The 14,084-nt window shown below is 45.1% G+C and overlaps 1 protein-coding gene across 2 annotated transcripts in view; it reads left to right on the forward strand.

Moving 5' to 3' along the window:
• The window catches only part of ror1 (receptor tyrosine kinase-like orphan receptor 1), a 358,993-nt gene that overhangs the window by 319,842 nt on the left and 25,067 nt on the right, over positions 1 to 14,084 (forward strand). For both annotated transcript variants that reach the window (XM_085982693.1, XM_085982694.1), the window contains exon 5: positions 13,162 to 13,289. In XM_085982693.1, coding sequence (XP_085838819.1) covers positions 13,162 to 13,289 — 128 coding nt within the window. The remainder of the gene's footprint in view (positions 1 to 13,161; positions 13,290 to 14,084) is intronic.

Raw genomic sequence — 14,084 nt, forward strand, 5'->3', positions numbered from 1 at the left:
AATTTGGAGGAAGTGAGTGGAGTCAAAGAAGAAGTTATTCAATGTGAGAACAAGTTCAGCCAGGTGGAGGAGGGTGGTGGTGGAAGGGGACTGGTTGGGCCTCTGTTCAAGGAAGAAGCAGAGTGCCCTCAGGCCATCCTGGTGGGGGATGGAGGTGTAGAGGGATTGGACGTCCATAGTGAAAAGAAGACGGTTGGGGCCAGGAAACTGTTAAAGTGGCGGAGGGCGTCGGAAGAGTCGTGGATGTACGTGGGAAGAGACTGGACAAGGGGAGAAAAAATAGAGTCAAGATAGGGAGAGATAAGTTCTGTGGGGCAAGAACAGGCTGAAACGATGGGTCTACCCTGGCAGTCCTGTTTGTGGATCTTGGGAAGGAGGTAGAAGCGGGCTGTGTGGGGTTGGGGAACTATGAGGTTGGCGGCCGTGGAGGGAAGATCTCCAGAGGGAGATGAGGTCAGTGACGGTCTTGGAAACGATGGCTTGATGTTCGGTCGTGGGGTCATGGTCCAGAGGGAGTTAGGAGAGTTTCTCTCTCTACAGATGCTGCCTGACCTGCTGAGTATTTCCAGCATTTTCTGTGAATTAGTACCTGTTAAGTTACCGATGCAATCCAATGTAAACATTTACAGAGTTCTTGATTTGGGTTCTAGTTAAAACCCACAATCTCTCAATCTCCGGGCGTTTTGACTCCCGAAGAATCTATGCTGTCGGGCATCTGTATTTTTTGATAGTATTATACATTTCTTTAGTAAATGACTGTACTCCAGAGGGCTTTGCTGATAAAGTGATGCTTCTTGTGGAACTGAGTCATGCAGACCAACCTTTGATCAGGCTTATGCTTGGTTAGCTAATCTAAACCAGGGTGAAGGCAGAGTGCTGCAATTAGTCTCAGCACTTCCTGGGCTAAGAGGAGGAGAAAAAAATCTGCTAGGGTTCCTGCTCCTTATTGTCATCCAGTGACCCCTGTTAGAAAGTGTGTATTTATGGGTGTCTGGTGAGACCACATTCACATGGTTAAATAAATAACTGACATTCATCCTTTAGGCCTATACATAATAAACAGTCACTTGGGCAAGGTATTGGAGGTCATATGTGCAACTATGCCCCAGCATTTAAGTGCCTTCAGGAGAGAACGGGAAAAAAATTGAGGAGAAATATAATTTTAAAAAACATAAGAAATCATGGAATGAGGAAAAGGCGACTGAGCCCATTAAGGCCCCTCCTTCCACAGACCGTGTACAATGAATTTCTCCTAGTACCCCAAAAATAGTTGTGGAAAACTTCTGAATATTTATCTATGCTTATACCTCCATTATTCAGCCCTGGTTTGGTTGCTTTCCACAGACAGCCCAAACATAATTGAGTCATGTGTTGCATGGAGTATTTGCTTAATTCTGTGAAGACTTATCCATATGATATCAGACTGTGTGCCCTGAAAGAGAAGCCTGTGTCAATGCCAGCAATCAGTTGCTATGCCTTCCTTTTTCACAGCACTGTAATGCTTTTTATTTATTTTTGAGAGTGAGTGTGTTTTCTCCCTTTTGAATGCCCCCGCTCTGCTTATTGTTTCTGATCTAAACAATAGGCAGACCTTTGGCTCCTTGGCCTCTGCCGTTGCTATAGCAAAACCATCCACTAGGAGCAATGCATGAGTGGCCTGGGGCTGATTCCGTCCTTCCAGTTTTCTCTTCCTTCCTGCTGGGAAGTCCCACATCTTCCCACAGTAGTACTGCTGCGATCAGGAACTCACCTTGTGTGGATACAAAACCACTTCTTACCATTCCATGGCACAATGCACATGGCCTCCAGTGTATTGCACTTTGGCATGTCTGCGGTTTTAAAAGATGCCACCAGAAGTAAAATCTAATCGGACAGTGGAAAACAATGAAGCGCAAGTTTAGCGTCATGAAAATGCTAATTGATCAGCTCCCTTGATGGCTCAGTGGGTATATACAAAGCCAAACCGACTAGGAAAACCCTAGAACAAAAGGCTAAATACTGCAGGTGCTGGAAATCTGAAACAAAAACAGAAAATGCTGGAAATACTCAACTGGTCTGGCTACATCTGTGGAGAAAGCAAACAAGACGTTTCAGGTATGGACTTTTCATCAAATCTAGAAGATATTATGGAGGAGCAGCATTTAAAAAGAAATAGAACAAGAAGGAAGGAAAAGAAAGAAACAAAAGCACCCACACAGGAAAAGAAATAGAATGACTAGTAAATTGCTTAAATAGAGAAGAAGCGATGGTTAAAGGCAGAAGTGATGTTAGCCAGAGACAATAGGAGGCATATGAGAGAAATCAAAGAAATAAAGGACATATTGAGACACAGGATGTTTGTGAATGGCTAAAGAGGTGGGGGTTCAGTAGGTGGAAAGGGAAACATGAAAAACTGGCAAAACTGAACAGGTTCCAGCATCCCAGGAGCCTGGTAGAAGAAAAAAGCAGGTCAACACTAAGGGTGCAAACTGCCTGACCAGCACAGTGTTCTGACAGCACCAAGCACCAACCCAGTCCTTGCTCCCATTCCCTGAAATTCTAGCATAACCACCTCACATTGTCAGCGCTTCCTGCCAGAGAGAAAATGGGAGCTATAGTTATGGTCTGAAGTTGTTAAAGTAAATAATAAGGTCAGAGAGCTGCAAAGTACCTGCTAAGTGTTTGCAGCATTTTCTGATCTTGTTTCAGGAAGGTCCTGGATTTGATCCCTAGTTTGTTTAGTTAACTGGCTTTGGTGGGGGAGGGGGGTGGGGAAGGAGTTGGGGTACTATAGTTTGCCTCAGACTCCTGAGCTGGGGGTTTGGAAAATGAGGCAGAGTTTCCACTCCTGTTTGTTATCCAGTGGCACCTACAGAAAAATGTGTGCAGATGTCAGGTGAGAACAGGACTGGGCTCAGTGGTGATGCTATTCACAGCTGAATTTCCTACTTTCTAGCCTTACACATGGAGATTGGCCACTTAAGTGAGTGCGGTACTGTATGGCTGCCTGTGCCCATCGAACTCAATCAAGAGGCAGCGTTTTCAGGAGAGGAAGGGAGAAAAGTGGAAGGAAACAAAAAATAAATAGCAGGCCTTTAACTATTTTGCCTTAGAAATGCTGATAATTGTGATGTCAATGATGCACACGTAGGCCGTGTTTTGCCGACTGAGGTGGGTCCCAGATGCCGGGGTCGGTGTCACGGTCCCAGCCCGCTGCCTACTGCAGCCCGCACTCTCCAAGTGATTTTACATTAAAAGGGCTTGTTAAGCCCGGCCAATTAAAAGGAAGCGGGTCTGATGACGTCATTTGATGATGCGTCATCAGCCGGTTTCCTTAAAGGGGCCACGGCCACATTGACTCTGTCAGTTGTGCTGTCAGTGTTCTACAGCATTGAGGTGCTGCAAACACTGACAAGCACGGCACATCTGTACCCAGGCTCTCCAATGAGGGAGTCACAACACACAGGGAGGTCCTCTTCCCTTCCAATGGGTTGAAGAGACCTCCCCAGGAGACCAAGACAGCCTGGTTGCACATTGCACAGGAGGACACAAGCAGGGATATCGTCAGGAGGCCCAGGCTGCAGTGGTGCAAGCCTTTCAATGATCTCAGTAGATCACGAAACGTTACTGAACAGCCGCATTCAATCTCATCCTGCTGTGCCACTCATCACATCCCCATCACTCTGCCTTCCCTACCCTACTCCTGCACATCTTTACTCACACCAACTTACCTTGCACCTCCACCCATCCCTCTCTATCTACATTATCACTTCCCCATCTCACTAGCCACCCCTCACACTCACCCTCATTCTACTGCAAGCATACCAACTAACAACACACAAGGGTAAGCACTTGTGTGTTTTAGCCAATGTTCATATGAAGTTTCTGGTAATGTGCTGTCAAACATTGAAACCTTTATTTTCAACACTTTGCATTCTTGGACAGATTTGTGTGCACCTTTGGGAGTGGCTTAGTGAATTGTAATGAATGGTGAGACATAAGGGAACCTCCCCCCCCCTCCCTCCCCCGCCCCCGCCCCCCCCCCCCCCCGGCAATGGTGATGAGTGTGAAAGGAATGGCTAGGGCATTGTCGGGATGCTTTATGATGTTGGTGTGGGGTGATGCCAACTTGGCGCGTCATGTGGCATCCAGGGTATACAGTGTCAAGTGAAGTAAATCTGGCCATGGTGAGGCCATATCTGGTGCCCCGGGCAGCAATGTGGTCGGGTGCTGATGCCCTGTGTCCTGTGCAGCATCAGGTGATTGCGGAGAAGGCTGGTGTTGTTGTTGCTGCTGGTGTGCCCGATGATGCTGATGTTGGGGCTGATCTTGGTGGGATTCTGAGGACCAAGGTGAGATATTTTCAAGGGCAACAATGCTGATGGAATAGATTGCAGGTCTTCTTCTTAGGCAGTCCCTCAGAACTGAGGATGACTTGCTTCCACATTAAAAATGAGTTCTCAGGTGACTGGTGAGTCCAATGCGGGATCTACAGTCTCTGTCACAGGTGGGGCAGACGGTGGTTGAAGGGACGGGTGGGTGGGGTGCTTGGGTTGACGTGCGCTCCTTGCGCTGCCTGTGCTTGGCTTCCGCTTGCTCCCGGCGAAGAGACTCGAGGTGTTCGGCGCCTTCCCGGATGCTTCTCCTCCACTTTGTGCGGTCTTGGGCCAGGGATTCCCAGGTGTCGGTGGGGATGTTACATTTTTTCAAGGAGGCTTTGAGGGTGTCCTTGAAGCATTTCCTCTGCCCACCTGGGGCTCTCTTGCCATGTTGGAGTTCTGAGTAGAGCGCTTGTTTTGGGAGTCTCGTATCGGGCATGCGGACAATGTGACCTGTCCATCGGAGCTGATTGAGCGAGGTCAAAGCTTCGATGCTGGGGATGTTGGCCTGAGCAAGAACACTGACGTTGGTGCGCCTATCCTGCCAATGGATTTGCAGGATCTTGCGGAGGCAGCGTTAGTGATACCTCTCCAGTGCCTGCTGTACATGGTCCGTGTCTCTGAGGCATACAGGAGGGCGGGTATCACTGCTGCTCTGTAGACCATGAGCTTAGTTCCGGGTTTGAGGTCCTGGTCTTCAAACACTCTTCCTCAGGCGACCGGCACACTGGCGGTGTTGGACTTCGTCGCCGACGTCTGCCCTTGTTGACAGTAGGCTCCCGAGCTATGGAAAGTGGTCCACGTTGTCCAAGGCCTTGTCGTGGATTTTGATAATCGGGGGGCAGTACTGTGTGGCGGGGGCAGGTTGGTAGAGGACCATTGTCTTACGGATGTTTAGTGTAAGGCCCATGCTCTCATATGCTTCGGTGAAGGTGTTGACGATGGTTTGGAGTTCGACCTCCGAGTGAGCGCAGACGCAAGCGTCGTCAGCATACTGTAATTCAACGGCAGAGGATGGGACGACCTTGGATCTGGACTGGAGGCGACAGAGGTTGAACAGTTTCCCGTTTGTTCTGTAAATTTGCTCCACTCCAGCGGGGAGCTTACTGAGGGTGAGATGGAGCATTGCAGCAAGGAAGATCAAGAAGAGCGTTGGTGCGATGACACAGCCTTGCTTGACCCCGGTTCGTACGTGAATTGGATCTGTGATGGAACCGTTGGTGAGGATCATGGCTTGCATGTCGTCGTGAAGCAAGCGGAGGATGGTGACAAACTTTTGAGGGCAGCCGAATTTGAGGAGGACACTCCATAATCCCTCACGGTTGACAGTGTCGAAGGCCTTTGTGAGATCAAAGAAGGCCATGTACAGCAGTTGGTGCTGTTTCCTGCATTTCTCTTGTAATTGACGTGCGGTGAAGACCATGTCCATTGTGCCCCTTAGTGGGCGGAATCCGCATTGCGACTCTGGGAGGAGCTCTTCGGCCACTGGGAGAAGGCGATTGAGGAGGATTCTTGCGATGACTTTCCCTGTGGCAGACAGCAGGGAAACTCCTCTGTAATTACCGCAATCGGTCTTGTCACCTTTCCTGAAGATGGTCACAATTACGGCATCTCTGAGATTCCCTGGCATGCTCTCCTCCTTCCAGATAAGGGAAATGAGTTCATGAATTCGTGCCAGTAATGCTTCTCCGCCATGCTTTAGTGCCTCGGCAGGAATTCCATCTGTCCTTGAGGTCTTCTTGTTCTTCAGTTATCGATGAGGTTGAGATGACCGAAGCGACCTGTCAGTGGTGAGAGAGGTTGTTCCAATGAGGTGGCACTGGATAGAGAGTTGACTCCAAGCACTTGCAAGCTGCAGAAAGCTCAATATGTCTTCCAAATGCAGTAACCAACAGTTTCTGAGCTTTCAAAGTGAACAGCTGTAACATGGGATCTTTTATACAACTTTGGCAGCTGTCAGATCATGAAATAATTCAATGCTGAATCCACTCACGACATGCTGAGCTGACGTGTTACCCGAGCAGCGGGTAACCCATGGGGGAGCACATCAAATTGAAATGTAGGCATAAAATAACATTTAATTGGATGTTAACAATCCATTTAATTACGTCAATTGCCTCCCCCGCCGCTTGGTGTCGGGTCTGCTCAGTGCTGACAGACCCGACCCCGACACCTGGGAGACTCGGTTGGAGGCAGGTTGACAGTGGGTTTCCTACCCGCTGTCAATCTTTTCTATTTTGACAGCGGACCCGCCTCTGAACCCACCCTCTGAGCACCGGCAAGATTCAACCCTTAAACCAGATCTGCCTTTCAATAAATTGAAGGGAAATTCACCTCAATGGTTCTTGCTGATGTTGCCATGCTTATCTTCTGTCAGAGCTCTGAGTAGTTATGTGCGGTATATAAATGTAGGGAGATTTCTGTAAGATTTTGATACTTGTAGAACTTGAGAAACAGTCGAGGTGGATTTCGGAATTACTGAAGGGGTTACAGATAGGAACAGCAGTAGGCCAGTTAACCTATTGAGTCTGCTCTGCCATTTTGTTAGGCACAGCAGCTCTTTAAATCTCAATTTCTCATACTTTCTTCATATTCCTTAAAATTTTAACCTCCAAGGACGGGTGGGAGGTTAAAAAAATGTTAAATCTCAAACCCAACCCCAACCCGGCCACTTCCGGTTTTAACGGAGGCAGGTCGGGGGGGCGGCCAACCAATCTGCTCTCAGAAGGTGAGTCGCTCACTGAAATCTTTTTTTAAGATTAACAGGATTTTTATTTTTAACGGGCCTCGGGAATCCCGGCAGGTAAAAGGAGGAAAGAAGGGCTGGATCCATGAGGTAAGAGCCTTTATTGCACTGCTTGTGGGCTAGGAGGAGCAGGAGTGTTTCCTCCAGGCCCAACAAACTTACCTGCACACGATCAGACCCTCGTGATCTGCCGATTCCCCCTTGCGATGTCCAATCACCCCCCCATAATGTCCGATTTGCCCCCCACCACCCCTCCCCCTACACTCTATTCCATCAATTTCTTTCATTATTTTAAACACCTCAATCAGATTATCCATTAACTTCCTCATCCCCAGGATTATAACCCAAATTTACCCAGACACTCATCCATAGTTAAATCACTTTATCTAGTGTATCATCGTGATATTTTAAATATTTACATATAGTTGTAGGAACTTTAATACAGTCCTTTTTCTTTCGTGGAAATCTAACACCGTATATGTCAAGTTAATTTGTAAACCGAAAAATTTTACAACACACAGCAACAATAATCCCAACCAGCAAATCATTTTACATTCACGGGACAAGACTGGCTCATTATCACACCTGTCCCCACATCAGAGCCTGTGGCAGCCCAGAGCAACTAGGGGATTAACTGGATTGACAGTATGCTGCTACAACTATTTTAAATAAGACATTTTTTTATTTTAGTAACTTTAGAAGGGTTGAGCACCATTCAGTATTATCGAAACAAAAAGAGTTGCATACAAACTTTCACCTCTTTTCCTATTTTAGATATTGATCAATCTGCTGTGCATTTCAAACATTTTCTGCTTTTAAAATGTTAAACCACATGAGGTTAGAATTTACACTTGCAATAATAGTGGATGAACACTTGATGGGTTTTTACAACCTTTGTCCATTTAACAGAGGCAATAATAAATACATTAATATCTCCATTAAAATATTGGACAGAAGAATGCCATAAAAAAGTGTTAAGCTTTTGATCTCTATTCTTGCCAACCATAATTTCTAGCCTTTATTTCTCTTTTGAGTCTGTCAAAAAAGAAATAAAAATCACTACAGACTGCAATCTTTTAAAAAAAAAAATTGAAGTGCACAAATATGTGGTTTGCGGGAACAGAGATGGGGAGATACATTTTGTTCGCTCTGGTGGCCTCCCATTTTGGGTTTGTCATCTGTTATACCCTTATTAATATCACTTTTCTCAGTTCCCTGTGGATGTTGATTGTTCTAATAAGGATTATATAAGCTCTGTGCTCGTTACTGCATAGTAACAAATCACAGAATCATACACATTGGAAGAAGGCCATTTGGCCCATTGTGTCTGTGCCAGGGTTCTGACGAAAGGTCATCGACCTGAAACGTTAACTCTGTTTCTCTCTCCACAGATGCTGCCTGACCTGCTGAGTATTTCTAGCATTTTCTGTTTTTATACGAAATAAACATAATTGTAACTGCAACTCTCAGAAACCATCAAGTCATCTTAAAATCTTTCTGCCTTAAGTTCATGCACAACCAACAGTGCAAGAAAGTAACATCTGAATGGTCCTGACAGGTTCCATCCCAATCACCAACCAATCTGATTACTTCTAACAATCGTTATTTCTGTTTTCCAACCAATCTGATTTGCCAATACTGACGATCTCCAATCCCAGTAACAAAATGTTAATTTTTCTTGTGAAACATTGACAAGCTGACATATGGGTTGAAACAGCAAGGGGGATGATTTGGTCCTCTTCGCAACCGTTTTTTGGGCAGAAAACTTGCGTGGGGGGACGGATCAATTTTGGGCCTTGTTTTCTCGTGGAGGTGCACCGGCTTCAAATTGGAAGAGGGTGACTTCCAAGTGTCCAGCAGGGTGCTCGCCTGAAGCAGGCATCAGGCCCTTGAATTTGCAAACTAGGATTCTAAAACCTGTTTTAGGGCTGAGCTCCAAATTCGTCATCAACTGGGCAGAGCTTGCTCCCTTGCACCGCTCAGTTTTCTGGGTCTATAGTGGCCTGGCCAGCAGTCCTTAAAGGGACCATTGGAGACCACCCACACAATAAGGTAAGCTGACTTCATTATGCTTCTGTTTCTGTGGAGCCAGGAGTAGCAGGAGTGCTCCTCCTAGCTCCACAAAATTACTGAGGGCCTCAGCTAGCCCAGGCTCGTTCCGTCCCATCCCCCCACCTCCTGTTTCCCGCCACCCCTCCCCCCCCACCCCAGGTTTTACCTGCGGAGACGACTAAATTTTCCAAGACCCCAACAGACGTGCTGCATCAGGACGTTTGGTTGGCGTTGTCAGCACACCTGGGCTGACATCTTCGGGCGAGCATTACAGGCGCTGCTCTGTGGTGCTATACAAATATCTTCCCTCTCCCCCCCTCCCCCAACTGTCTGCTTTAAGAAACGTTAGTTGCCAAGTATGTACCTCAGATACATTGGACAGATTGTCTGGACTGTAAGAGTCCTGGACAAAGTAGATGGTTTAATGGTCCTTTTTAATTTACTTTGGGGAAACAGTGTGATAGATTTTTGCAGCTGTTTGAGAAGGAATGGCCAGAATCCAGTTGTGAGCCCAAATATTTCTCACTGTTTGCTTTCTCTGAGCAGCTCATTTTCTTTTCTGCGGTTGTGTAGAGAATACCTACAACATTCCAGTGTAATCACATCTATTTCAAATGAAATATCCTTTCATCAGTTACATTTGATATCAGTTGTGGCTAGTGTATTCCATTTCAGGAAGATGTGATTTACAATAATGGGCTTGGGAGTGATTGTTGAATCCACATCGGTTGAAAACGAGTCAGTTCTTCCCCAAATTACTACCTTTTCTGTCAGAGTTTTTCTGTGTGGTATTTTCAGTTGTCCTTTAATTATTTCAGCTTTTAGAATTTTGTGGTATGCTATGCCAAGATTTGGAAGTTATTAATATAAGCATAATGCATAAAGATGTATTTCATAAAAGTCACTCCTAAAATTTCCCCAGCTCTAGAGCACCGATTGTAGCAACGTGAATTCCACAGCTGAAGCAGCTTGTTTAGATGTTGACTCCAAGTACAGATCAATCTAGGGATGCACAATTTATTTGTATATAGTAGTGGTTTTCAAGCTTTTCTGTGTCAGGGACCGTCTCCTTCTGAACAGTGTCAGCTACCCACAGGAAACAGTGTCATCATTGCAGAAAATGTTTTTATTATATTTAGAATGGAATCAGTGTGCAAGACAAAAGCTACAAAATAAAAATAAAGAAATCTAAAGCCTTCAGGGACCCCACGATCCCTTGGTGGATTTCTTAGGGTTTTGGAGACCCCAGCTTGAAAATTTGTATAGCAACAGCCATTGTGGGGGACTGAGGTGCAATGAATGAGCCACTAATGCTGTTATTGTAAATAGAATTCATTTGAAATACAGCCTATGATTTCTCCATATCCATTGAAGTAGACAGAGTAGCAAAACACTAGCAGTGCCAGGGGTGGTAAGGCCCCATAATCCATCACTTGCCGAGATCCTCATCTTAGCCACATCAATGAGGAGTTTTTGAGTGGAGACAAGTCACTTTCTCACAAGGAGGGAGGAAAAATTGGAGAAACAGTCACTCCTGTGCCCTTGGTTCTAGACTTGACCAACTCCCAATTGCCAGATCAAGTAGCATTGGTACAGAGATGGGTGCAGGTCTTCCACCCAAGGTCACAACCACGGCTGAACAACAAAAGAGGAAACAAGGTGGTAACAGCAATAGGGTACAATGGGTTGTACAACAGAAATAGATGTATCAGTTTTGTCTTTAAAATGTGATCTGAAAAGTTATACTGTACTTTTAGAATCCCTGTTGGTAAAGGCATTGCTTGATGGAGCATTAAGCTATACAGGCCAGGAATGTCTGCTCTGATTTAGCTGATCTTACCCAAGCAAGTGATAGAAATATTACATGTGGCCACGTTACAGGTACTCCTTGGTCTAGATGGCTCGCTATGTCACAACTGTAACTAGTGGGGTGCCGCAGGGATCGGTGCTGGGGCCTCAACTATTTACAATCTATATTAATGACTTGGATGAAGGGACCGAGTGTAATGTAGCCAAATGTGCTGATGATACAAAGATAGGTGGGAAAGCAAATTGTGTGGAGGACACAAAGAATCTCCAAAGGGATATAGATAGGCTAAGTGAGTGGGCAGGAATCTGGCAGATGGAGTATAATGTGGGAAAATGCGAGGTTATCCACTTTGGTAGGAAAAATAAAAAAGCAAATTATTATTTAAATGGGGAGAGATTACAAAATGCTGAGGTACAGAGGGATCTGGGGGGTCCTTGTACATGAATCACAAAAAGTTAGCATGCAGGTACAGCAAGTAATTAGGAAGGCAAATGGAGTGTTGGCCTGTATTGCAAAGGGTATAAAAGTAGGGATGTCCTGTTACAACTGTACAGGGAACTGGTGAGACCACACCTGGAGTACTGCGTACAGTTTTGGTCTCCTTATTTAAGAAAGGATATACTTGCATTGGAGGCAGTTCAGAGAAGGTTCACGAGGTTGATTCCGGAGATGAAAGGGATGTCTTATGAAGAAAGGTTGGGCCTATACTCATTGGAGTTTAGAAGAATGAGAGGGGATCTTATTGAAACATATAAGATTCTGAAGGGGCTTGACAGGGTAGATGCAGAGAGGATGTTTCCTCTCATGGGGGAATCTAGAACTAGGGGGCATAATTTCAGAATAAGGGGGCACCCATTTAAAACAGAAATGAGGAGGAATTTCTTCTCTCAGAGGGTCGTGAATCTTTGGCATTCTCTTCACAGAGAGCTGTGGAGGCTGGGTCATTGAATATATTTAAGGCGGAAATAGACAGATTTTGAATGGTAAAGGAGTCAAGGGTTATGGGGAGTGGGCAGGGAAGTGGAGTTGAGGCCAAGATCAAATCAGCCATGATCTTTTTGAATGGCGGAGCAGGCTCGAGGGGCCAAATGACCTACTCCTGCTCCTATGTCTTATGTTCTATGTTTTTATAATGTGTTTGTCCACTAAGCCATTGGGGAATCCGCAATACTGACATATACAACTTTAAAAAAAGAGCTATCATAATCAAATTGAATGTTTATTCTCTATTTTCCACAGTAGGTGGTCATGTCATTTACATACCCTTCTACCTGTGTTCATATATCTTTAAAACTCAACAGTACAATTGGCCTCAGAAGGAATAGGAAGAGGAAAATCAGTCAGGGTACTTGTTGATGATTGCTATCCAATGGCCCCCCTAAAGAAAGAAAAACCACCTTGCACGTATATATTGCTTTATCATGTCTCTGAGAATTGTCTCAAAATGCTTCACACAAGTTACTTTTCTAGTGGGGTTACTATTATTATTTCAGCAAACACGGCAATCAAACTGTGTAAAGCAAGATCTCATAAACCATAATGAGATGAATGACCAGTTAATCTGTTTTTGATGGTGTTGGCCAACACTAGGGGAACACCCTGCCATTGGATCTTTAATATGCACCTGAACAGGCAGACAGGACCTCAGTTTAACATCTCATTCAAAAGATGACACCTCTGATAAGGCAGCACTGAACCATCAGTTTAGATTCTGTGCTCATTTCTTGGAATGGTCCCTGGGCACATTCCTTGGGCAGGATTGGGCTTGGTTGTAAATAACCTGTCTTCACTCACTGTCTGGATACAGTCATGAAGAATCACCACTTGTATGAAGGATGCCAGTGCTTGTGGGCCCAAACCCTAGTAGAATCAGTGACATCAGGGGAGGGGTGGGGGCAGAATAATTGGAAAGAAAAAGAAACTCAACATAATACTGCAAGTATGAAGCACTTGAGAATTTTGCTTTTCTACTGGCTAAAAGAGCTAAAATTAGAAGCTCACTGAAGGTCTTTATTTTTTTTAAGAACTTAATTTTTTCAAGATGTTCTTGGATGATTTTTGAATATTGCAACAAGAGAACTGGATTTGAAATCGGTAAAGATGTTTATAACAGTGCCCTCTAGTGACCATCAAGTTGTGATTTAAATGAACACTTTAAAATGAAACTCACTGCTGCCTTTCCTTTCACCCTCCAGAGTTACGTTTGAAGAAGATGGCTTTTGTCAGCCCTACAGGGGCATCGCCTGTGCGAGGTTCATCGCAAACAGCAGCATTTACGTGGACTCGCTACAGATGCAAGGGGAAATTGAAAATCAAATCACAGGTATGGGAGATATTGGTGTGATAAAGGTGCTGACCTCAAGCTGCCGTCACACTGAAAGTTAAAAGCTTTTACTGCAGTTAGTAAATGATGGATTCTGTCTCTGGCATTTGCCGAGTTGGGTAAAGTGCTGATTCATAGTGGCATGTGGTTCCTTGGGCACTGGTCACCTTCCAGTATCCTGCCCAAGAGGCCATTCTAAATGTGCAAGTCTAGACATTGTTCAACCGCAGTAGGAGAGCGTGCATTACAGACAAGTCCAATTTGTTTTCTAGCCTGATATCCAAAGATGCACATTTTCCAACAAGTGTTGTTGAAGAGCCATCAGGAGTGAGAACCTTGGCTGATTTTTATTTTTTACCTCCACTAGCCCAGTAACCTTTTAGGCAATTGCAGTGCTTCTCTCGCTATTCCAGTTGAGATTAGATAACTCAGAAATAACAACAGAAAATGCTGGAAAAACTCAGCAGGTCAGGCAACATCCGTGGACAGAAATTTGAGTTGACGTTTCGGGTCGAACCCTTCTTCAAAACTGGAAAGAAAAGATAGATCGGGGGCAGGGCTGCGATCGGACAAAAGAATAAAAGAAACAAAAGAAGTAAAAAAGAGACAATAAAAGGTGTTAGAAGCTAGACGAGATGGTAATAGGCTGAGATTGGGTGTAAAATGTACTGGCAGGGCAAGGGATAGCTGCCAGGTGTGAGAGCGAAACAAAAGGAAAGGGGGGGGGGGGAAGGAGTGGAAAAATTACAAGAAAAAATGAAATAGGGGCCAAGGTTATGATCTGAAATTGTTGAA

The sequence above is a fragment of the Somniosus microcephalus genome, chromosome 3, assembly GCF_052327205.1.
Source record: "Somniosus microcephalus isolate GS21.2 chromosome 3, FLI_Smic_1.0, whole genome shotgun sequence".
NCBI lineage: Eukaryota > Metazoa > Chordata > Chondrichthyes > Squaliformes > Somniosidae > Somniosus > Somniosus microcephalus.